The 25568-nt window shown below is 42.5% G+C and overlaps 1 protein-coding gene across 1 annotated transcript in view; it reads right to left on the bottom strand.

Moving 5' to 3' along the window:
• Window positions 1–25568, bottom strand: part of SEPTIN7 (septin 7) — a gene marked incomplete in the record, with an annotated part of 1430755 nt that overhangs the window by 344969 nt on the left and 1060218 nt on the right. The window contains 1 exon segment of the mRNA XM_044081947.1: window positions 21755–21847. Coding sequence (XP_043937882.1) covers window positions 21755–21847 — 93 coding nt within the window.

Here is a 25568-nt window from a genome sequence, read left to right as displayed (position 1 = left end):
GTCGGATCACAGAGAGTCCCTTGTTTAGGTGACATTCCTGAGCCCACCATATAAATTCCTTTTGGATGCAAGGTATTATCTGAATGACAGTGTCCAAATCGTGGCAGTGTTGAGTCCATACACTTTTGAGATACCATTGTAGCTTCCTCATATGTAGTTTTGCATTGGGAAGCACCAGAATACAAGATGCCATGAACCCCAAGGCTTGAAGGACTGTCCTTGCAGTCAGCCTGGACAGTAGGGATAATTTCCGGAAGTAAAGGGGAAGATTTCTTTGTTTGTCCGGGGTCAGAAAAGCCATCTGAGAGGCTGTATTCAGTCTCACACCCAGAAAGCACATGTCCTGAGAGGGTACTAGACTGGACTTTGTTTCGTTCACAGAATACCCTAGGCACCTTAACACTGCCATTACAAACTGTAGATGCTGAAGTAACTCGACTTTGTCTTGAGCAAGAATCAGGCAATCGTCCAGATAAGGATAAATTTGCATTCCTCTTAGTCTTAAGAAGGCTATCACAGGAGCCAGGACCTTTGTGAACACCCTGGGCGCAGTAGATAAGCCAAAGGGCAATGCAGAGAACTGATAATGAAAAGTACCAGCCCGAAAACGCAGGAACCTCCTGCAGCTGGGCCTGATAGGAATGTGCAGATAAGCCACTTTGAGATCCAGAGTTACCATCCAGTGATCCTTGCCTAGCAGAGGCAGAAGTTGCTGCAGAGTTAACATCTTGAATTTTGGAATGTCCAGATAAGTGTTGAGAATAGACAAATCCAGAATTGGCCTCCAAGTGTTTCCTTTCTTTGGGACAAGGAACAGGCGAGAATAAAATCCTAGGCCTACTTCTGTCAGAGGGACCCCCTGGATAGCCCCCATTTTCAAAAGCGAAGAAATCTGCTTGTGAGCCTCCAATTTTTGCCGAGGAGGAACGTCTGGCATGCCCTTGAAAGGAGGCAAGGTGTGAAAATAAAACTTGTAGCCTCGATCTATAATGTCCAACACCCATTTGTCCTGGGTGACCAAAAGCCAATTTTGCTTGAAAAGTGCCAACTTTCCTCCTAGAGGAGCTGCCAGACAGGAGGAGTCTGGCAGCTGAAGATACAGGTCATTGGGTCTGTTTACGAAAAGGCTGACCCCGGCCCTCACTGGAAGATTGTGCAGGGGAACTCCACGTCCTAGGTCTGAAAGAACCTTGAGCATGAGCCCTGCCCCTACCACGTCTAGATCTGCCCCTAGACTGTAAATCAGAAGAAGGATAAGCCCATCCCTTTGCAGGCCAATTTCTGCTAAACTTAGGGGGCTGCACCTGAAGAAACTCCTTAACTGTCTGCATGGACTTAGCTTTATCTTCCATTTTCTTCAAAACTGACTCCACAGGAGAACCAAACAGAACTTCAGATTGTAGGGGGGCATCCAAAATACGTGCCTTAACATGCTCTGACAAATTCTGATCCTTAAGCCAGGCGTGCCTACGAATAACTGAACCAGTGGCAGCCACCCTGGAAGAAGCCTGAAGAGCATCAAAGCCACACTGCAAAGAATGCTTACCTACCTGATCAGAGGCATGAACTAAATCCTGCAATTCCTTACACTCTATACCCTCGGCTAAAGCATCCACCTTAGATTTCAACTGACTTAAGAGAAAATTCTGGTACTTTAGCATATGAAACTGGCAATTTAAAGCTCTCATCGCTAGAGTGGAGGAGGTATACACTTTTTTACCCCACCTATCCAAAGCTCTAGAATCTTTATCCTGAGGAACTGGATTCTTTACAACAGAAGCCCTGGCACCCTTAGGTCCCTGGCTAATAGTTTCCAGGTCAGCTCTAGGACTCCTATACAAATATTTATGAGCCTCTGGCACTCTGTAATACCTGTCTGGCTTGACAGGGGCAGGAGGTAAAGAATCAGGATTAAGGGAAGCCTCAGAAAAAACATCCTGAACCACATCCAAAACAGGGGGAATAGCCAAGGGTCTATGCTGTGGTAAAAACAAAAATTCCCTAAGCCTCTTCCGAGAATCTGAGAAATCCTGACCTTCCCACTTAAAATGCTCCCTCATGGAATGCAGGGTTTCAGAAAAGGAAAAATCCTCTGGAGGGGAAGCAGAAGGACAAGAATCCTCTGCATCCGAATCAGAATAAGGAGGAAAATCCTGAATGTCCTCAGCTGAAGACTCGGAGTAATCTGAGGAATGCTCCAAACCTTCCACCTCTGGCTCCACCCTAGGCCTCTTATCCGGAGGGGGCATAGAACCTCTGATTAAAGTAATCAAATCCTCTGCCATTTTCAGCATATGCTTCTTAGGAACAGAACCTGCAGAACTAGGGCTGACGCCAGAGCCAGAAAGACTAGGCCTGGCTTTAGAAGGTGCTTTAGTCACAGAAGTAGAAGGCCTAACAGCCTTATGTAAAGAAGGGACTACAGAGACTTGAGAGGCCCCCTCGGCCCGACCTAACTCCTGAGAGGCCACCTCCTGTAAGATTAAAGGCTCCCCCTGAGATTCAGCTGAAACCTCGGCTGGATCCACAGATTCCACCGTAGTTTCCAAAGAACCGGCGTCCGCAACGGACGACTCATCCTGCTTGGACTTTAACGATTTGTCTTTTCGCTTCTTAGCGGTAGCGGGCGTCGGAGCATCCGACGGCATGTTGTAGTTACACCGCTTACCGAAAACAAGTCTAGCACAATCTAACCTGCGCTTAATGGTGCGCTTATTAAATCTAGCGCAAAAGCGACACCCGACTACGTCGTGCTCAGGCCCCAAGCAAGGAATACAGAGAGAGTGGTAATCCCTATGAGGTATCTGTTTCCCACAAGAAATACAATTATTAACTTTTTCTGACATCCGGAATTAACTGAGGCAAGAAAAGACAAAAATATTCCCCAACAGGGTACTTAGCCCAACTTGGTCTTCGGTCTGAAACTCAGAATACGAAAATTTCAGGACACCGAACGGCACTTGCAAACGCTGCTTCTGCTTCGGACCATGCGGCAAGAAAGACTGAGGATATGGCGTCGGTCATGCGCTTTAGTACCTAGGCATACTGACGTCAGATCTGAGCGACCATGACCGACGCCAGCCTAACACTTTGGTATTCGGGCCGACCGAGGACAGCGGACTACCCACAGGTTATGACTGCAGCAATGTGAGACGAAGAACATCTGGGATCTCTTTTTAGTAATGGTTAGAGACAGAAAAAAAAAATCCATGTAAAATATTTAAAGCAGGTTCAAAAGGTGGTACAGTTAATTTTTCAGGCACATAATTCAGGTCTGAGGGAAGAACAATAAACTTCCTGGGGAACTTGATATGCAAAATGCCTTTTAAGGACTGCTTGACCTTGAAGCAAGAGAGAGAGATCATAAGAAAACAAGCTGAGATAGTGGATACATGCATCTTAATGGATGTGCTAACTCACAAATATCTGACAACCCAATGATCCCTTTTGATGCCAAACAGAAAACATTTTTCATTCTGATGTACATGATTTTCTAGATGCAGGCTTTCTAGCCTCCTTTGTTACTTGTAGCATGTGTTCTGAACTACTGTGCTTAACAGGAATCAAAAGTTTATCATCCATATCACGAGTTTGAGAAGTTTCAAGTTTGAGTGTCCTTCTGCTGTATAAGCCAAGTTCATTATGAGGGACAGAATGTGACAAATGGCCCTTGAACAGATGGAAAAGGAAGAAAAGTACAGCTGTGTAAACTTACCATAAATGCAGATGTTCAGGTGTACTCACTGTTGCAGTCTGAAGTGATGGGATTTCCTGCCGTGAAAGCCAAATGCCTGCCTGACTACCAGATAAGTTTCTCCCCCTCCAGGAGCCAACTGATGCCCTGACCGACATCAAGACATCTGGGTATAGAGGAAGTCAGCAGACACTAACTTCAGTTCATTTTTGTCCTCAACAGAAAGGAGCCCTAAGGTTAAGGGCCTTAGCCCCAGGATACTACAACGTGTAAACTTGAGCCTAATCTGAATGGGGGGAGGCAACTTATACCTCTCAATCTGTTAGTGCAAGAAATCTGGACAAAGCCCGACAAAATGGGGGACACAGGCCCAAAATAGGGACATATTTTAAATATTGCTCTTGCAAACACCGAAAGTTGCTAGAGTAACAGGGATTGTTTTAACATATATTTTCTGAAGGATTTGAAGTCTGAAACTCAAATGTATGTCATCATTTAGTGACTTCAATCCTCTAATCATCACAGTGATTTGCCAGCCAGAAAACCACAAATTCTATGAGGAAAAGACTAAAAATATGATCCAAAAATCTGGACATTCTGTGAAAATCTGGACAGTTGAGAGGTATGACCTGGATCTAGGGAGGGAAATGCTCTCCCCAACCATTGGGGTATGAGGGGAATGCGGGAGGGAAAGAATACTGCAACAATGAATACATGCAAACGTCTACATTTACGGTAGGTTTACACAACTGTCCTATGTTCTTCATGTTTCAATGTTGCAATCCTAACTGATGGGATAACTCTCAAGGCTGATAAAATGATGGATGGATGGAGAATTTTATGGAGAGGATAGGATGCCCTGCAAAACTGCAGAGACAACCCCAGTTCTAGACTTCGGAAAGGTCGGTAGGTGATCGTGCTTGGTAAAGGTGAGCACAGAGAACCAAGCAGTCATTTCTAAAATTTCCTTTGTGGCCACCCCCTTTAGAAAGGCAGTCGACACAGCAGCAGCCCTGGTGGTGCGTGATCCAACAGAGTCTGGAGGCTTTTTTCCATTGTGGTTGTAGCAAGACAAAATGTAGTGGGAGATCCATACGGAAATTGTTTGCTTGCAACTCTGAAGGAAGGCCAGTTTCTAAACAAAGGCCATGAATAGCTGGTCAGACTTTCTGACATTTTTTGTTCTGTCCAGGTAGCAACACAGTTGTCTATGTACAACCAGCAATTGAAGGATTGATTCCCCCTTGTTGAGGATTAGGAAAGAAGGTAGGCAGCTGGATGGTCTGGTTCAAAAAGATGCCTGTAACCACTTTAGGCATAAAGGGGTTGGTCTTAAGACTCTGTCGGGGTGGAATGTGAGGAAAGGTTCTACACACAAAGGGTCTGAAGCTCTGATACTGTTCTAGCTGAACTAATTGGCTAGTAAAAAGGCCGTCTTCCAGGTTAAAATCTTTATGTCTGTGGAGGAAGCTGGCTCAAAAGGGAGGAGGGCGAGCTTCTCCAAAATGAAATTGAGATCCCACAGAGAAGCAGAAGTTTTTCTTGGGGGTCTAATGTGAATAACCCCTCTCAGGGGCGGTTTCATGAGTGGGTGAGAAAAGGGGGGGGGGGGGTTGACTGGACAGATAAATGCCTGAAACGTGAATCTTAATACAGGAATGAGAAAGCCCTTTATGAAAGAGTTCTGTTAAGTTTGAGAGGATCAGAGGAACCCGAGTTCTGTCCCTTTTATTCTGCAACATATAGTAAACACCTTCCATTTGGGAGAGTAAGAATTTCTTGTATTAGGTCACCTGTCTTACTTAGAATGTCTAGGACCTATTTGTCAAGAGACGTCTCCATCCAGGGGGTAAAAATATCACCCAAGCTGTTAATTTCAGAGTGCTCAGGTTGGGGTGTATGATGGTGTCCTTGTTCTTTGTCAAGAGGTCCCCTCACTAGGGCAGTAGCAATGGCTCCTTCTAGCCGAGATTCAGCACTAGGGGATACCAATGCTACACTGGCCAATCTGGGGCTAAAGGAATGACCCTTGGCCATTCCCCCCTTATTTTTGTAATACCCTATGAAATACGGGTATTGGAGGGAAAGCATAAAGAAGTGACCTGTCCAAGGGAAGGAAAAGGCATACAACTTCCAGGTCGACCTGTTGTGGTAAAAAGGTCCGTCTCTGACATGTCCCATTCACTGGCTATGGTGAGAAAAACTTTCTGATGCAAATTCCACTCATGAGGCTCTAACAGGATCCTGCCTACATGATCCATCAGTTGATTTCTTTCTACTGGTAGGTACTGAGCCATGAGGTGCAGACCTAGGGAGTTTGAAAAGATCCATGGCTAGGCGAGAAACAGGGTAAGAGTGAGTCCCCCCCCCCCTGCTTATGTACCACATAACCGTGGTGCCGTCTGTCTTTATTAGCAATACTCCTGGTTTCTACTGGTCTTTGAATGTGATCAGGCCTTTCTGAATTGCCAACAGTTTTTTTGGTTGATATGTTTGGTTTAGAACTGTGTCTCCCACGTGCCCTGTGTTCATAAGTTGTTGTAGTGTGCATATCAGGCTATGCCCAAGGCAAGGGTGGTCAATGTTTGGTCCTGAGGAATCATCCTGAAGAGAAGGCCTGGAATGTGGGGGCAGGCTCAGGCCCACCAGACAAACTCTCATGAGACAAGGGAGAAGATTCACCCCGACTTTGAGGAGCTGTGAGTACTGGCGCCACACATTTCTGAGGTACCAGTGCAGCTTCCTCATGTGAAGTTTGGCAAGGGGGATCATAAGGATGCAAGAGGTCATGTAACCCAAGGCTCTGGGGAACTCCCAGTCAGTTAGGTGGTTCCTGTGAAGACGTTTGACGAAATACAGTATTAGTAAGATTACTTTCTCTGGAGAAGGAAAGCTTTTTGATGACATTAGTCCAAGAAAGCTCCCAGAAACACAATCCGGTAAATAGGGATGGTCTGACACTTTTAGAGATTGACAGTGATCCACAGGTTGGCTAGGGTTTCTTGGGTGTACAACAAATCCAATCTGAGTTTTTCTATCTCCGCTGGTTGAATGAGGCAGTCATCTAGGTAGGGATAAAATCTGAATGCCAGCGACCACTGGAGCAAGGCACCTTTCATGAATACCCTGAGTGCAGCAGACAAGCCAAAGGGCACAGCACAAAACTGGTAACACTTTGCATCTGCTCTGAAGTACAAGAATCTTCTGTGAGTTGTTTCTATGGGAATGTGGAGGTATGAATTTGTTTTGTGGTCTCTGTCTTTTGATTTATAGGAATGTCTGGGAAGCCTGAGGAAACTGGAGATTGCCTGAACCGAAATTTGCAGCTTCTTTTTATGATCTTTAATACCCACAGATCCCTGGTAATGTGTGTCCAATTATTTAAAAAGGACAACCAACCTCCTAGTCTGAGAAGGGGAGGAACTGGGAGGTAAAGGTGTGACTTAAGGGAGGGAGAACAGGCAGTAGCATGGGTGAATGATGATTGATACCTGCTGAGGGTATCCCATAGGCCTATGCTGCCTTTGAATCCTGTCCCTTCTGAGTCTCCTATGTCTTTGGGTTTAGACTGGGAGGCCAAAAAGGACCAGAACTTGATAGGATAGTTACAGATGAAGTGGGGAGGTTGAATGTGAAGAAAGTCCTTGACAGTCTGCAGGGATTTGGTCTTATCCTCTACCTTAGGTATTGCTTCAGTCTTAGGACCAAAATGATAGTCTTTGTACAAGGGAGATTCCAAAAGACTTGCATACTCAGGGAGGGACTGTTCCTTTAGCTAGGTATGTCATCTAATAACTGATCCTGTAGCTGCTGCTCTGCTAGATGCTTCCAGTGCATCACAGCCACAATGCATGGAGTTCTTAGCAACTTGAGAACAGTAGTTGTGCGTGTCTAGCAGCTCTTTAGACAGGGCCTTATTTTCAATCCCACCATTTTTTACTTCATCTGGTCCAAGAGGGTGGCCTTATACTTGACCATACGGAATTTGCTATTTAAGGCCCTCATAGCCAGGGTAGCAGAGGTGTAAACTTTCTGCTAACCTGTCCAAGGCTCTACTTTCTTTGTCCATTGACAAAGGGTCTTTGGAGGTGCTTGCTTTGGCTCCTCCACGACCATGAGTCAACCACTTCAGGATCCACTACAGGGTTCTTAAAAAGGTATCTATGGGAATTCAGAACTCTTCCAGGCTTACAAGGAGCATGTGGAAGGGAGTCTGGGCTTCAAGGAAGAGTCCAACAAGGCATCATCCACCATTTCTAAGACTGGAGGAATAGCAAGAGGTTTATGCCCAGGAAGTTTTAGGAATTCCCTTACCCTCTTCCTTCTAGTAATCCTGAGCTTCCCATTTGAAGTGTTTCCTCATGATGTGTAGGATCTCATCAAAAGTTATGTCCTCGGGGGGGGGGGGGTGAAGCTGAGGCTAGGTTCTCAGAGTTTGAATCCCCACAGGAAGCAACAGACAAATGTTCCTCAAAGGTGGTTTCTTCATCATTGTCCTCGAAATTAAAAGAATCTTAAGACTCCTGAGAGGATGTCACTTTTTCTTTTACCAAGAAAAGATTCAGGAGCAGAACTAGGGAGGCTAAGGCATCTAGACCAGACTACAGTAATCAAATCCTTAACCAGCCTAACCAAGTCATGCTGAAATGCTCGCATTTGAGAGTGGCAACCAGTAGGCCTTGCCTGGGGAAAGCTGTTTGCAGCTTTTGTATGTGAGGCCTTGGGTGTGGGTCTATGGGCAATATCAGCGTTACGGCCTGGGTGAGGACAGGTGGCCATTTTCTGAGAACCATAAACCAAGGTAATCTTTTGATGATTGGGAACTGTGCCCTCCACTTTGACAGATGGAAAACAGAAGCTGGAACCTGCAAAGCATCTCTGTACCCAACTGAACAGCTAAGTTCTTCAGCTTGTACAGAAGTAGAGGGAACCGGCGGCATTTCAGACTGCGAACAGTCGACAGAGGCCTGTGCCATAACCGCAGTTAACAGAGGACTGTGAAAGCTTCTCACCTTCTTTGACAATGACAAGCCTAGGTGGACCGGCTGATGGCGAACTGGTGTAGTCTGGTACCCTATGCTTTCGCTGCTGCTTCTTAATTCTAGGGAGATCAACCGTTGCCTGATCAATGGATGACATGGAACATGAATGCCCTAACTATTAACTAAATGTTTAGCTAGAATCTCAAGTCCTACGCTTGATCATCCTACTGTTAAACAGAGCCCAGAACTGACATTTGGGTACATCATGTTCTGTGACCAAACAAGCTATGCAAAAGGAGTAAAAGCACTGGTGTAGAATCTTGCTTGCCATAGCACAGAGAATTATTAACTTTCTCTGAAATTAGTCAAAAAAACATATGGAAGGTTCACCGACGGAGTATTTAGCCTGTAAACATCTTCTTTCTTTTGTCCAGACCAATCAATCCAATGACTTGCACTCTGATATGGGTTCTGACGGCAAGGAAGGACTGAAGTTAGGGCACCATCCGACTCCCTTTATACTTGGATGTCATTCATGGTGTCTGCTGCCTCCTGGAGGGGGAGGGAATTCTCTGGTAGTCAGGCTGGCCTACAGCTTCTAGAGCAAAAAATCACATCAGTTAGGACTGCAACAGTGAAACATGAACATCCAATGTTTCCTGGACCGATGGGGAGTCAACCAGGATAAATTCAGAACTGGCCTTCTGAATCTTCAGCAGGACCACTTTCCTTTCCACATGTAGGAGGCATCTGCTGTCTGGACTTGCTTGCGGTGGGGTATGGAACGAAATCCAAGCTGATAGTTCAGACTGGAGGAAGAGAGATCCATCCTGTAGGGTTACCCACTGGTGAAGAATTTGTGGGAATATTTCTCTATTCAACATCCATTTGAGGCTGTCTGTTTTTGATCTTCTCAGGAAACCTGCCTGCTCTGGTGGATTGTAGACTACTTGGAGAAAAAGGATGTGATTAATAGTAATGCACTGAACAATCATGGCTGCCTACATGGGAAAGGGGTTAAGATTTTGTGCACCCATGTTTGAAGTGCCACATGACAGTGGTGTTGTCTGTCAGAACATGAAATGTTCCTAGGGATCATAGGTGCTGGAGAGATTGAAGAGCCAAAATCAATGCTTTGATTTTATATGTTCTTTTATTTCCTTTTTTACCATAGTTCTTGCACCTCAAAACCTTTTGAACAAGCTCCCCAGGCCTCTGATGCATCTGTGGAGACATTTTGCAGAGGAGGAGAAGAGGAGAAATGGAACACCTGGTTTTAACTTCATCTTAGTGATCCAACAATGTAACTTTCTTCACAAATGGCAACAGAAGAATGAATAAAGAGAGGATAACTGTGTTGTGCCCAGACAGATTTTAGGTACCACAGCATTTTCCTCATGTGCTGTGTGGCAAATGGAATCATCCGTACTGTGGAAGCCATATATTCCACTCAGAATCTCTCTTTCTGATGTCAAAGCAGATAGGATTGTCAGTGACAGAAAGAATCCTGTTTACAATCTTGTCTAAAGTAAGAAAAGCCACCTTAAGAGATGCATCTAGATGACAACATAGGAGTAATCAAAAAACACAAAAGGAGAAAATTGGACTTATTGATATTCAGAGTGACGCCTAGGTTCTTGCAGGAGACCGTCAGTGAACTGCAAGTCCTGCAGAATGTTGCGGTTTAAATCAGAAAGACACCTAAATAAGGGTAGAAGTGGAGACCTTGGAGTCTGTGGAATGGTACAACAGACGCTATACACTTTGGAAATATTCCTAGAGCAGTGGGAAGTGCAAAAGGCAATGTAACTGTACTAAAAATGTAACCCCAGGGCACAGAATCCTAAGAATGTTCAAAAATATGTTCATGGCTGAGATCAGTCCTGGATCTTTCTAAGTACATTCTTTTCCTGGGATTAGGAAAAGCCTGGAGCAGAAACTCATTCCTTTCCTTTTTGATTGGGGAAAAAGAGGTTTTTTTTCTTCCTTGGCATAAACGATCTGAAAAAAATGGGGAAATTAGGTGATCTTGGTTCTGAGGCACCTGTGGAATGTGTTAAAAAGAAGAAAATTCCACTGAAGTGTGTACCCTTTTTGAATAATTTTCAAAAAAATAAGAGTCTGAAGTGATCTTTTCCCAAAACGAGAAGTTTGAAACTGTCTGGAAGACTGGAGGGGGAATGACCGAGGTGGAGAGGGTAAAGGGGTAGGGGACGTACAGTCAGAAGCTAGAAAGTTCATCTAGAAAGGAGCATTTTGCTCTCTTTAATCAGATTTAGGCTTGTACTTTTATCTTTTTGTATTTTTTCTCTTTTGATGAGTGGGCTTTTTTTGGTAGAAAGTGTGATGCTTGGTAGGGTAACTTCTTTGAAATTTTGTAACAAGGGAGAGAAAAAGGTTGCTTAACCCCCCTGCATAATTTTACTCCTTTCTTCTAATTTTTTTGAAAATTTCTGCAGAAGAGGGACCAAATAGGAAGTCTTTAAAGGAGCATCTAAAAGCTCTTTGACATCCAATGGTAGAGATTGGAGTCTTAACCAAGAGTACTTTCACAGCAGAGAACCAGTGAACGTAACCTTGAAAGAAGCATCCAACACATATGTAAATTCAATGGAATGTAGTGCAACCTGAGAGGCACAAGAAATCACATTTCACAAAGCAGTTTTTGAATCACTGTTGGGGAAGTTAGGCAAGTTTTATGTTGTTGAAAACTGATACAAGTTACATGATCACATTTGTCTGAAATTAACAGCACGAAAAGCTAAAGGAGCTGATGTACATAATTGTTCCCCATTACCTGTCCACAGCTCTATTGTCTCTGTCATTTCAAAAGTCTGTGGTCGATCGATTGTCTGAATCTATAGAAATGACTGCAGGATCAGAAAAAGGATTTTGTGCACGTACTTGTGAAGGTCTGGGACCTTGTAATACTTGTCAGGCTTTTTTGGTGCAGGTGGTTGAGACTCTGGCGCTACAAATTTTGAAAAGAAGGTGTTCATTAAAGCTTCAAGCACAGGACGGACAGCTGAAGACCTGGGAGCGTTCACATGTAACAGCTTTTAGCATTTTTTTGGGGATTCAGAGAGATGCTTTCTCTCCGAAATTAAAACACTGCATCGTCTTCTGCATTGCTTCACCAAAGAACAATTCCTCTTGGGGAAGGTCAGATGACATTGTGTCATCTGGTTCATACTCGTATCCCAAAGGGGAATACATTTGATAATAATTCAAGAACTCAGACTCTGGCTCAGTTGAAGAATATTCCTCAGAAGAATTAAATTTTCTCTTGGGGGTAGATGGTGTGGAAGCAAAAAAATCTTGGCGTTTAAAAGGCATAAAGGCTTTGAACAACCCCTGAGAAAAATCCTGCCATTCTTGCTGAATATCTCTGGTAACAGGTGCAGCAGTTGTTCTGTAGTTTATATATATTTCTTTTGGTACATTACTATTTTGTCTTGGACATTCAGCCTGCTTGAGCTGCCAGTGGTTGTATCATTCCAACAAAGAGAAAAAAGATGATACAGTAAACTCTTCTTTCTGCTTTTTAATTTTCCTTTTTTCATATGTGCAAGGATGTCAGAAATGGAAACTTCCGAAGATACAGTGGTTCTCCCTTGAGCCTTCAGTTGACTGTTCTCTAAATAAAGTTTCAAAGAAAAAAAGAGAGGACTTCTCAGGATTTTTGGGACCAAAGCCCAACAAACAGAACATTCCCTGATATTATGCTTTGGCCCAAGGCAGAAAAGACACTGAGCATGTCTGTGTTTAAATGGAATATGCCTTCCACAGAGACATTTGTTTCACCTAGATGACATGAGCAAATTCCAAGCCAGAAATATCAAAAAAGAGAAAGGGTTCCCAACAGACTACTTAACTTTCCCTCACAATTGTAATTGGATTCTTTTCTTATGGCTGACAGACTGAACTCTGACTGTAACTGAGGGCTAATCCTGTAATCTGTAATTGTTTGTTCAGTGTTCCTCCTCAGTACACAAATTTAAATAAATAAATTCATGATGCCTTGCTTTCTGGACTGGCAGTAAAAAAGTTCAAAGGATTTTCACTCTCATACATTCCTTATGTACCAGAATGAAAGGAATGAGCACCTAAGCTTTGGCATACTGATCGGACATATAGCATCTCTCATACCGATCGGACATATAGCATCTCTCATACCGATCGGACATATAGCATCTCTCATAGCATCTCTCATACTGATCGGACATATAGCATCTCTCATAGGATACGTTCCATCTGTCAGCGATATTGCAACAATGATCTACTGATGAGCATATGCAATCTTTATATGCTTAAGTTGATGTCCATCGTGCCCCATTCCTGAAAGACCCTGACCAGAAAGGATTCCCGTATCCTTAAAGTTCAACAGAGGACTGGAGTTGTGAATGAGAAACATCAAAGACATCCACTTTACACTGCAGTGAACAGCAATGACATTAATGCTTCAAAGGCTATGGTCCATTAGACTTGAACTGCATCTCTGCATAGTAATGCCTGTGTACAATTCTGTTTGTTCATGTACCACACCACAATGGAAAAGAACCTCTTGCTTACCTTTCCAAAAATTCTAGACTTCTGGTGACAACACTGTCAGCCATTTTGGTCACTGTACCCTATGGTAAACAGAAGTGAATACACGGACATCATTTCAGAATGCTTAGTAAGGCTGTCATTTCACTTCATCAAGGGTTTACAGGGAGCTTCTGCCTTCTTAAGATCAGGAGAAAGTATAGCTGTGTACCTACCATAAATGTAGATGTTCTGAGTGTATTCACTGTTGCAGTTATTCACTTGGCTTATCCTGCTGGCAGGCGACTCGCAGTCTGCCAGCGTTCCAAAGTCTTGGTCCGGTTTCAGTTGCTGTTGCCTCTTCCCTGACGTCAGTGGTATAAAAGTTGCAATCAATGCCATTTTCTTCAGTTTTTCTTGCCCCAGATGTCAGGTGCCCCCAGATAGGAAGGCTGGAAAAATAAAATTATGCCAAAAAACATGCATATATTACTATAAACATTTCCTTCATCTACAAGCAAATACACCACATAGATTGTATAGAGTTGAGAAATACAGAAAAGTCCCAGCAATGAAAAGGGGCATGGTGGGTGGGTAACCTGGACTGCAACAGTGAATACACTCGAACATTTACATTTATGGTAGGTACACAACTGTACTATGTTCATTGTGTTTCACTATTGCAGTCATTACACTTGGGTAGAATCCCAAAGCTGAGGTTGGGCGGCTGGCTCTAAATTGGATTTGGAGAGGCTACCAGGCCCTGCAGAACTGCAGTGGAAAAGCCTGCTCTGGATTTAGAGTAGAGAGGTAAGTGGTAGTGCTTGGTGAAAGTGCACCGAGCTCCAGGTTGCAGCTTCTAAAATGTCTCTGGTTGGTACTCCTCTGAGGAAAGCTGCTGAAGTGCTGAATGAGGCCTAATGCTCTTAGGTGCTGATTTGCCATGTTGTGCATAACAGAAGCGGATGCAGTGGCCTATCCATTTCAAAATTGTCTGCTTTGTAATAGGCTTTCCTTGTGATCCTGCAACATAGGCTACAAACAGTTGCTCAGTTTTTCTGAAAGTTTTTGTTTTGTCCAAGTAGAATCATAGCTGTGTATATCCGAAGAGTGCAGAAGTCTCTCTCCTTTATTCTGGGGATTTGGGTAGAAAGTAGGTAAATGAATGGTTTGGTTCAAGGCCACATTGGAGACCACTTCTGGCATGAAAGTTTGGTGTGTCCTAAGAGAGACCCTGTCCTGATGAAAAATGATGAAAGGTTCCACAGCCATTAATGCCTGTAACTCTGAGACTCTTCATGCTGAAGTTATTGCTAGGAGCAGAGCAGTTTTCCATGAGAAGAATTTTAGATCAGTTGTGCTGGCTGGTTCAAAAGGAGGCAGTGTGAGTTTTTCTAAAACAAAATTGAGATCCCAAGTTGGTACTGGTGCTCTCCTTGGGGGTCTTATATTTTTTGCCCCTCTGAGGTACTGTCGTAGTAGAGGATGTGAAAAAATAGGAGGTTCCGTATTGTAATGAGCTGAAATGGCAGAGGCATGGATTTTAATTGATGAGAAGGATAGGCCTTTATCCAGCATCTCAGTTAGGTATTGTAAAATCTGAGGTATATTAGGGACAAGTGGTTTGAGCCCTTGTGCCTGGTTCCAAGCACAGAATCTCTTCCATTTTTCTGCATAAGATTTCCTAGTGCTGGGCCTCCTGGCTTCTAAAATGACATCCATAACAGCTTTAGAGAGAGGTGCAGTCTGAGTGGCTACATTATCTGCCATGCTGCCAGATTTAAGGTTCTGAGTTGATTGTGCAGAATCTGATTGTTTTGTTGTGTCAGAAGATGAGGAATTTCAGGTAGAGGCCAAGCTGGGCCTTGAGACAAACTCTAAGATTGGGTACCAGTGCTGGCGTGGCCAGTCTGGCGCAATAAGGATCATTTTTGGACTTTCTTATCTGACATTTAGGAGTACCTTGGTAAGAAGAGGCATCGGAGGGAAGGCATAGACTGTCAGGCCTTTCCAGCTGAATGATAGAGCACCCCACTTTCCATGCTTGAGAGTGATAAGTTCTTGTGCAGAATTTCTGTGTTTGGTAATTGTGAGGGGAGGCAAAAAGATCTATGTCTGGGCATCCCCATTTCCTCGTTATCATGCTGAACACCTGTGGATTTAGTTTCCATTCATGAGGATCCATGAGATTTCTGCTTAGTCTGCCAGTGTACTTTTTTCCTGGCAGGAATTGTGCCTGCAGATGTACTTCATAGGTCAGTGCTGTGTTCCACAAAGTCATGGCTTGCCTGCATAGGGGGTAGGAATGTGTGCCCCCTTCCTTGTTTATGTACCACATAACTGTGGTATTGTCCGTCTTTATTAATAGTTGTCCTGGATGTAGTAGGTCCTTGAAAGCTGTCAGGGCATTCTGTACAGCTAGCATCTCTTTTTGATTGATGTGAAGATGCATTTGTTCCTTGGGCCACGTGCCCTGAAAACATTTTCCTGCCATATGTGCCCCCCAGGCATAATCCCGATGCATCTGTTGTTATTGTCTGCCTGGCTGTGGGTAAAGTGAAAGGCTGTCCCTTGTGGTGACAGGCTTGGGCCCACCATCGAAACTCCTGTTGTAGGCAGGGAATTAAAGTTATGACCGTCTCCAGGCTGTGAAAATGCTAAGTCCAAACACTTTTTAGATACCACTGTAGTTTCCTCATATGCAGTTTTGCATATCATTTGAAAGTAATGAGTCAGTTGCCTTTGTCTGGCATGAGATAAGCCATTTGGGCAGTTGTATTTAAGCTTGCACCCAGGAATATTATCTCTTGAGAGGGCACTAGTTTTGATTTCTTTTCGTTTACTGTGTACCCTAGGCAAATTAGCAATCTTTTTACAAACGCCAGATGCTTTAGAAGAATGTCCTTGCTCTCTGCTTGAATAAGGCAGTCGTCCAAGTAGGGATATATTTGAATTCCTTTTTGTCTGCAAAATGCAATTACTGGTGCCAGGCATTTTGTGAAGACCCTGGGCGCAGTAGACAAGCCAAAGGGCAGTGCAGAGAGAATTGGTAATGCATTGAGCCTGCTATGAATCTGAGGTATCTTCTGCAAGATTGTCTGATTGGGACATACAGGTATGCCTCCTTGAGGTCCAAAGTAACTAGCCAAGCCTTCTTGCCAGCATGGGCAGAAGTTGATGTAGTGTTAGCATTTTGAATTTTGGAACATCCAGGAAAGTATTTAGGATTGACAGGTCCAGTATTGGTCTCCAGGCTTTGTCCTTTCTGGGCACTAAGAAAAGTCTTGAGTAAAATCCTTGTCCCTGTTCTTTCTGTGGAACTTTTTGAATTGCTCCCATGTCCATAAGAGCAGCAATTTGTTTTTGTGCCTCTGCCCATTCGTTTTGTGGCAGGTTTGGCATACCTTTTGGTTTTGGAAGCGTGTGGAAGTGGAACCTGTAACCCTGAGAAACAATATTCAGCACCCATTGGTCCTGGGTGATCATGTGCCAATTTTCTGAGAAAAGTGCTAGCTTCCCCCCATAGGGGTGCTGTCAAAAGGTAAGTGCTTGGCATTTGCAGAGGGAAGTCATTGGGACTGTTTCCTATAAGGTTGTGATTTGTCTTCCCCTCCTTTGGGGGCTGAAGCACCCCAATGTTTAGGTCGGTAGGAGCCTTGGGGCTGAGATCTGCCTCTTGAGCATCTGTATCTGCCTCTTTGTGGCCTGTCTGACGCTGGAAAGGACCAATCTTTTGAAGGCCAGTTTCTGCTAAACCTAGGTGGTCGAACTTGTAAGAAATCTTTCACTGTCTGCATTGATTCTGCTTTACCCTCCATTTTCTTTAACACCTCTTCTGCCTTAACACCAAACAAAGTATCATGCTGTAATGGAGCATCCAATAATTGTACTTTTACATGGTCAGGTAAACTTTGTTCTTTCAACCAAGCATGCCTTCGAATAACAGAGCCTGTAACTGCGGCTCTACAAGAAGCCTCTAATGAATCAAAACCACATTGCAGAGTATGCTTTCCCACTTGCTCAACTGCATGCAATAAATCCTGCATTTCTTTACTGTCAGGACCTTCTGTATTTGAAACCATTTTCTGTTTTAACAATGACATGATGTACTGTTGGTATTTAAGCATGTCAAACTGACTGTTTAAAGCTCTTACAGCTAAAGTAGCAGAAGTGTAAACTTTTTTCCCCCATCCGTCCAGAGCTCTGGAATCCCTATCTGAGGGGACAGGATTTTTAGCAGTGGAAGCCTTAACCCCCCCCCCCCCCCCTTTGGACCCTGAGAAATTGTTTCTGGGTCTACAGCGGGGTTTTTGTAAAGAAATTTATGAGAGTCAGGGAATCTGCAGTACCTGTCTGGCTTGACTGGTGCAGGGGGTAAAGAATGAGGAAACGACTGGATTCAGAAAAAACATCAACAACAATATCAAGCACAGGGGGGAATAGCTAGGGGCCTGTGCTGAGACAATAAAAGGAAGTCTCTGAGCCTTTTCTTGGATTCTGAATAATCCTGGCTCTCCCAATGGAAATGCTCCTTCATGGTGTGCAGGGTTTCCCCAGAGGAATAATCCTCAGGCGGAGAGGCTGAAGGTATGGACTCTTCTGCATCAGAGTCCTCATAGGGAGGGAGAGAATATCCCTGATCAGAAGAGGAATCAGAGGAAATGGAAACCTGGTCAGAGGAGTCAATCAGTGTCTTGCCTAGGCCTTTTATCAGGAGGGGGATGGGAACCCCCGATTAAAGTAATTAGGTCTTCGGCCATTTTAAGCATCTGTTTCTTTGGCATAGATGACTGTTCAGGAGAATGCTGTACTTGTTTCCTTATCTTTAATGGTGTTTTTGACTTTGCCTTTGCTGCTGTAGTGGGCTTAATTGTAAGCTGTGAAGGTCTGAAAACACCCTCAGAAGCAGATGCCTGCTCAGCGGCTCCGGACCCATCTGAGGGTACAGTTTCCGTTGGCCCAATACCTTGAGTTTCCACAGGCCTCAGTATCTCCACGTGGCTGTTGATTATGGCCTGTGGCTCTGAGGTAGCGAGTGTCAAGGGCTGCGAAAGCGCCTCACTGAGAACCGGCGACTGGCCTACAAGAGGCTTCGTCGTCTGTTTTGGACCTCGGATGCCTGTCCTTTTCTTTGTCTTTGCGTTTTTTATAGATTCCGGTCGTCGGTTGTTCCGACAGCATTATGTAATTAAACCTTCGGCCAAAATAATGTAGAGCAAAATCAAACCGACGTTTAATAGTGCGTTTATTGAATCTAGCACAAAACCGACAACTAGTGACGTGGTGGTGAGGGCCTAGGCAAGGAATACAGTAAGAGTGAAAGTCCTTATGAGGTATTTGCCTCCTACAAGAAATACAATTATTAACTTTTACTGACATCGGTCTGGAGCAAGAAAAAGTTTCCCCAACGGGGTACGTAGCTTTATTGTAGACTTCGGTTCTGAAACTCAATTTTGAAAATCTCAGGAGTCGGCCGACCGGCACTTGCGAACTGTTTTTGCTTCGGGCACCGCGCGGCAAGAAAGACTGAAAAAAATGGCGTCAGTTGCATCTTTTATACCCCTGACGCACTGACGTCAAGGAAGATGCGACAGCAACAGACGCCGCACCAAAACTTTGGAACTCGGGTCGCCTGCCAGCAGGATAACCCAAGTGTAATGACTGCAACAGTGAAACACGAACATGTGGAACATGGACATTTTCAGGCTGCCTAAATACCATAATTTAAGACAGCCTTCCAAGGGAAGGATGACAAAGGGAACTCACAACTTTTCACATAATGGTCAAGTCTGTACCAGGAGACAGCAGAGAACTAAGAGACTAGCTAATGAAGGACAACATTAAGAAAAAAAAAGCAAGACAGACTGATGATGAACAGCTTCCAAGACACATGCTAACAGATTTTAATTTCTCTAGTTACACTCTTACTGAGAGCTGTAACCAGATAGTCTGTCTTGCACACCCAAATACATAAAAATTAAACAAATTCTGGTTTACTCTGCCTAACTCTGTAGCAGAAAGACAAAGCCCTGACTATGATTCAGACAACCAGAGTTTTACTAGAGGCTTGGCCAGTAGAAGAGGGTTAGAGTGAGTGGCTGATACTGGTTTGCCCATTGTAGGGAGAGAGAGGCAACACGTACGGTAGCTCCACTGAATCCAACAGGAATGTCATGGAAGTGCTGGTAGTGGCCACTGGTTTAGTTTGGCTCTCAAAACGCATCAAACCAAGAGGGCATTCCAGGAGTATGTCGGGGTATGCTTGAGGAACCTTCTTGGAAGTTGCTTTAGTGAAGCCATTAGCTGCCACAGACAGGTAAGGAGGGAAGCCATCAGCCACCACAGCAAGATAGAAAGGAGTGGACCTCACTCACAAACGGCAGCCTACTGGCTCCAGGGCCTCGGGTCCAATGGGGAATTAAATGGGCTTTAGAGCTCTCTCTCTGTTGCTGAGGGACAAATGGACGGTCTCTTATCTCACCAAGAAGAATGAAAGAGTAATTAGAGGGCTACCTAAGTAGGCCTGATGGCTTTCAGTGTGTGTGGGGGGAGGGGGGTCCAGGTCACCTCAAACTTCAGAGAATATCATCTGGAGATGTTCATCTTTGAGACACACTTTGAAAACAAATTATAACTCCACCTTAATCCTTACTGTCAGTTTAACAAGTCCATGGGCAAGTGAATGGCAACTCAGGCAGCCATAGAACTGCTGGAAAATAAGACAGACCATATGCCTAGTCAGAGCTTGTAACCCAAATGCAAGGACTACTAAGACAAAAAAAAAAAAAGAAACATTGAGAGTTTCTATTTAGGTCTGTAATCTATCAAAGCTCAATGGCTAAATAAAAAAAAGTAAGGTGTAGGAACTGCAGATAAAACTAAATGGCTAAAATTGAGTAAAACTCAGTTTAAGCCCTATTTTGTCAGATATATCCAGCTAATGACACTATGAACAATAAAACTACCACAAAACAAAGACAAGTCTTACCAAAAGAAATAACATACCTAGCCAAACATGATGAATGGGTTTAAAAAATAATTTCAAAACAATTCTAAATGGAGAAGAATTTCTAGGACTGTTCTGTGTAGCCGATGCATGATCTTACTCATGGGTTTTGAACAGCTATGCATGAATCCCACATTCCAGGCTTTATGCACATTCAAATTAAAATGTAAAACATTACCCTAAAGCTTTTAACTTCTTACAAATGTGAAGTGCAACCCAATCAGCTGCCCTGAATTTAAAGGACAAGGCACCTTTAAGATACACAGGTAACAAAGATCATCCAGAACTGGCAATCTAAAATATATATCATGTAACTAGTACAGGCTACTAAATAAGGCTTAGTACAGGTTTAGTACTCCCTTAAAAGTGTAGCTGGTTCAACTAGCACCCCTGGCCAGTACTATGAACTAGAGACCCAGGCGGCCAGATGCATGACAAGCCATCCCCCATCCTCCTGCTCCAGCCATTCAGGTCCCGTTTCTGTGCCCAACCCCCAACCCTCATTCAACATATTAAATTAAAAAAAATAATTTCTCCTTTTAAACTGTTTCCCGCTAGAGTTTATACCCTGCCTGCAGGGAACACTGTGGCACTCATGTTTTAGTTCAACAAAAAAAAATTTAATTGTAAACTGTAGCAAACTGCTTGCTACAAATGAAGCAAACTGCTACAGTTTATACCCTGCCTGCACAAAGCAACAGAGCACTACGGTACTCATGTTTTACTTTAACAAAAAAAAAAAAAAACTGTAGCAAACAGTTCTCACAGTTTATACCCTGCCTGGATGCAGCGCTACAGTGCACAGGTTTTAGTTAGGAAAAAAAATTACTTTTAAACTGTAGCTAGCAGGTGTTACAGTTTAGACCACACAGAGTGCTTTTAGTGGTCAGGACTGACCGCAAATGCATTAAAGAAAGTTTGGGATCAGCTGATTGTGTCCTCATCACTTTGTGCCTGGGGCAACTGCCCCTCCTGGCCCTGCCCTAGCTACGCTACTGCACTCCCCTACCACAAACACGCTCATGCAAACAAATAGACCAAGTTCACAAACAGGGAGGTGTAATTTGCCTAATTCTCTAAACCGCCAATTAACATTACTTACCAAAATTGTTACATAATGTTAACAGCATAATACTAAATGCACAAAATTCCTTCTCTTACCAATAAGCCAAATGTTGTCAAAGATCAGGAAATCAACAGTCACATGAACAACGTTTTAAACCTAAACTGTTCTCTGCTCTATGTATCTGTTATACTGCGTAAGACTGTCCTTCGGTGAGGCCTGAGATGAAAAAACAATGTACAAACTCTAAAATAGTGGAAAATTCTGAAGTATGTTGATTTAAAATGAAATAAGCAGTTAAAGGAAAACGATAAAGTGAAAACCATTAAAAAAGAACTAGATACGAGACCTTAACTCTTTACCAGCTTGTATCTTTAAGAAAAGCAGTGATCCAGTTATAATCAAATACGTCAACATCTATGTGCTTGTGCACATGTGTGTGCATGTATTTATTTTTTTTATAAGTATAGGAGCCAGAATACCTTTATTTTCTTAATCAGCTTATTATCTTCATCATCCTCTGTCTCTGGAAATTCATAGATCTTTATTTTGTGCTCATTAATTTCTTTCATGATCTAGAATAAAACAACCAATAAATATACAATGAAAGTCATTCTAAATAATGAATATTTACTCTAAAATCAAAGTTAGTTGCCAAAAGCCATTCTGCTCACCATTTTGTCAGCCACATTAGGAGTTCCGAAAATATTCAGTGATGACATATGGCAAGAAAAACTTTTATCAGTGCATCAGACATTATTACTTAGAATAATATTTCTTACGGAAGAGGTCACTACATAAATGCAAACGTGTGCGTGTATACACACACACATGCTTATTCATTTCACTGAAAACACATATGAAAAACAAAAAATGACTGACCATATCAGAGAGAACAGACAAATGAGTTACTGCACATTTGAAATCTGTGAGAATCGCATTTGGCTGAATTCAAGCTTTATATAGTGTAGGTATGTAGGAACTTGCAGGAAGACTGAAAACATGGTGTTTTTGAAAATAGGCAAGTCTGCACTATAACAATATTGTGTACTTGTGTCTGCAGATTAGAGTTAGGTTAGGTAAATGGTTAGGGTTATCAAGTTGCTGTTGTGGATGTTCTGTGTCCTTGTCTTGATTACTGGTACTGTTAGGGAGAGGGTTTTTAGTAATGTAGTAAGTAGGGTTAGGGATAGGACCAGGGGCAAGGTTAGGCAAGCCCCCCCTGCCCTCCATAATCTTGTGCTAATCCTATTCCTAACCCTGCCCCTAACACTAACATATTACTAAAATCCCTTTCACTGGCAGTACCACTAATCTAGATAATACCTGATCTAGGTTTTGAATCCGTTTACTAATAATGGAAGACACGCTGTCATTATTTTGCGATCATCTCACTGTGTCACACATCTCTATTTTTGCTCTTTTGTGGTCACTCATTTACATTTATAACACTGGTATGGTCTACCAAGGACTTTATATGAACACATACACGTATGTATATAAGTATATACATGTACAAGTGAATTAGGATATGCCAGACAGTAGCAGTTTGGATGCAAAACAACCAGATGTTCAATTTTGAATGGAAAGTGTAAGCTTTCTAAATTCTAGGTTAAAAGAAAACTCTACAACAAAGGTAGCTCCTTTTACAGATCTTAACTGAAAGTAATCATGATAAACACTTTGTCAATTATAACACAAAGTCATCTTGCAAGTAACAAAAACAGTCATCACAATTACTTTAAATAAAGATATCTCAAAAGATTCTATTTTTTTTTAATCTGTGTGATTTAATTTTTGTGTGTTCGAACCTTTGTAATTCAAACCACTTATGCAAGTTGTGTGAGGTTTTGATACGTCAAATACGTCAACATCTATGTGCTTGTGCACATGTGTGTGCATGTATTTATTTTTTTTATAAGTATAGGAGCCAGAATACAAGCCATTCTGTGATACCACCTGCACCACAGTATTTGCCACCACTCTAAGTAATCAAACCTTTAATATCAATGTATCTACTCCATCACTGTAACCCCCCCCCCCCAAAAAAGAAACCTATTGCAAACAAGAAAAACATAATTTAGGCAATGATGGATGTGTTGGCCTCATCCTTTTGAAGAACTATGTCAGGTTTGGGGCACATCAAAACTCGCAGCTTAGAGATCCTTTTAGTTTAAGTAGCAGCTACCAGGAAAAGTGTCTTCCAATACAGAAACTTCAAAGTAATGAGGGACAAATGCTCCACATCCAGGACTATTTTTGAGTACCACCCTACCTTAGAAAGTTAGAACCAAAACTCAATACTCTGTAAAAAGATAAATCCAGAAGAAAAAAACGAAGCTCCTAAGGCAAGCCAATAGGACACACTTTAATGTTAGCGCTTTCATTTAAAAATGATGCATGAACTTCACCAGACAACCCCTTCCTGCCTCCAAAACTTTATACTTGTAGCAATACTGTCAAGTGGCCAAAGATAGAAAACACATTTAAATTATGAATAAATCTATATCATTCAGTGAAAGAAAAACACCATTACATATTTAAAAAAAAAAACATTAAAAACATGCAAACATTATTAGTGCTTTGGTACCTTTCCATTACAATTTGCCATTTTTCAACATTAACAAACTAGAAATTGATATCATGTCATTAAGTCCAGGAGTATTCATAGCATCCAGTTATAACTGCCAGTGTAACTCACGCCTCCAATAAGGCAGCCCAGTTACCACATCTCCCTGATGGTGTAACCTTCTCAAGAAGGATTTGGATGCTACAAACACTCCTGGGCCGAATGACATATCAATTTCTAATTTGATGATGTTGAAAAACTGCAAGTTGCAATGGAAAGGTACCAAAAGTGCTAATGTTTGTGTGTTTCTAATGTTTTTTAGATGTATAATAGTGTTTTTCTTTCACTGAATGATTTGTAGCGTTATTAATAATTTAACTGTGTTTTCTATCTTTGGCCACTTGATGGCAGTGCTGCCATAAGTATTTAAGGTTTCAGAAGCAGGAAGGGATTGATGAAGTTCATGCATCATTTTTGAACTAAAGCGACAACATTAAAGTGTGCCCTGTTAACTTGCCTTGGGAGATTCGCTTTTTCTTCCTGTTCTAACTTAAGAAATTTAACAGAACAACAGATTTTGCATCAGCATGCATTTTCTGAAGTATGACAATCTAATGACTGCAAATGAATGACTGCAATCTGCAGTGATTTACTAGAAAATCTAAATTTTTATGAGAGACTGAAAAAAAATGAGTAAGCTGCAGGAGCATTCTGCAAAATCAGGGAGAATGGAGAGGCATCTGTGCCCATTTTGGAATGAAGGAATTATGTAAAGCATCCCTCTTGTACAGCAAGTTATGTCAGCTCCCATGTGTTAACCAGCCCTGTTGACGTAGTAGTGATGTTACTCAGCTTGATTCTTCTGACATAAAACAGAAGTGTCACATTTAATTTACTTCCTTGAAAGTTGTCTCCAATTATTTTTCATGTTTGTTATAGTAGAAGTGCTAGACATTTCTTATCCTGTTTACTCCTGTGCTCATCAGCAGTAATGTCACGCATTTTCTTTCAAACCTCTGGCTAAACTTTCATTTGGTAAAACAGAGAAACCCTAGTTTCCTTCCACACTGCTGAGATGGTCTATTTTAGATCCTGAACTTGTTTTGACATATTTTTAGATGGTATGGGGGTGCAAACTGAAACATCTGTTTCAGAAAGATTTGCCAGCTGGCTTGTTTGGAAGTCAAATGGACTGGCTTGTGTGGAAGAAAGATGCAAGCTCATTGTTAAGCATTTATTTTAAAACTGGCAAACTGAAGTTCAGTGGGATGCCTGCCACACATCAAAATGTATGGTTCACTCACTTTGAAGGCCATGCATATCAATAAACATGAGCTAAATTTGAGTCTAAACTTTTTCACATTTTTAATATGATATACTTTGCCATTTTTATTAAATTAATACTTTCACATAAAGCTAACAGCAACTGACAAGGTCTTATTTTTCACTACTTATTTTAGTCATTATTTTGGCTTGCACTCAATTAGCATGGTGCTTAGAAGTTAGGCAATGAAACCTTAACTTAAGGATCACACCAGGATTCCACAAATGCGAGTGCCTGCTTTTCTTTAAGAAGTTGTTTCCAGGATATGGGCAGGCTGGTAAAGTAGTAGATCCCCCAAAAAGTGACCATCCAGTATTTTGTTCCTGAGCTCCTCCAAGAGGGACCATTCTGATCAGGCACATAATTCAGTCTGTGGCCCTAGGCAAAGTATCAACACAATGTA

Source organism: Protopterus annectens, chromosome 8.part1 (assembly GCF_019279795.1).
Source record: "Protopterus annectens isolate FY-2018-M chromosome 8.part1, PAN1.0, whole genome shotgun sequence".
NCBI classification, from domain to species: domain Eukaryota; kingdom Metazoa; phylum Chordata; order Ceratodontiformes; family Protopteridae; genus Protopterus; species Protopterus annectens.
This window is presented reverse-complemented; position numbering and strand designations above follow the sequence as displayed.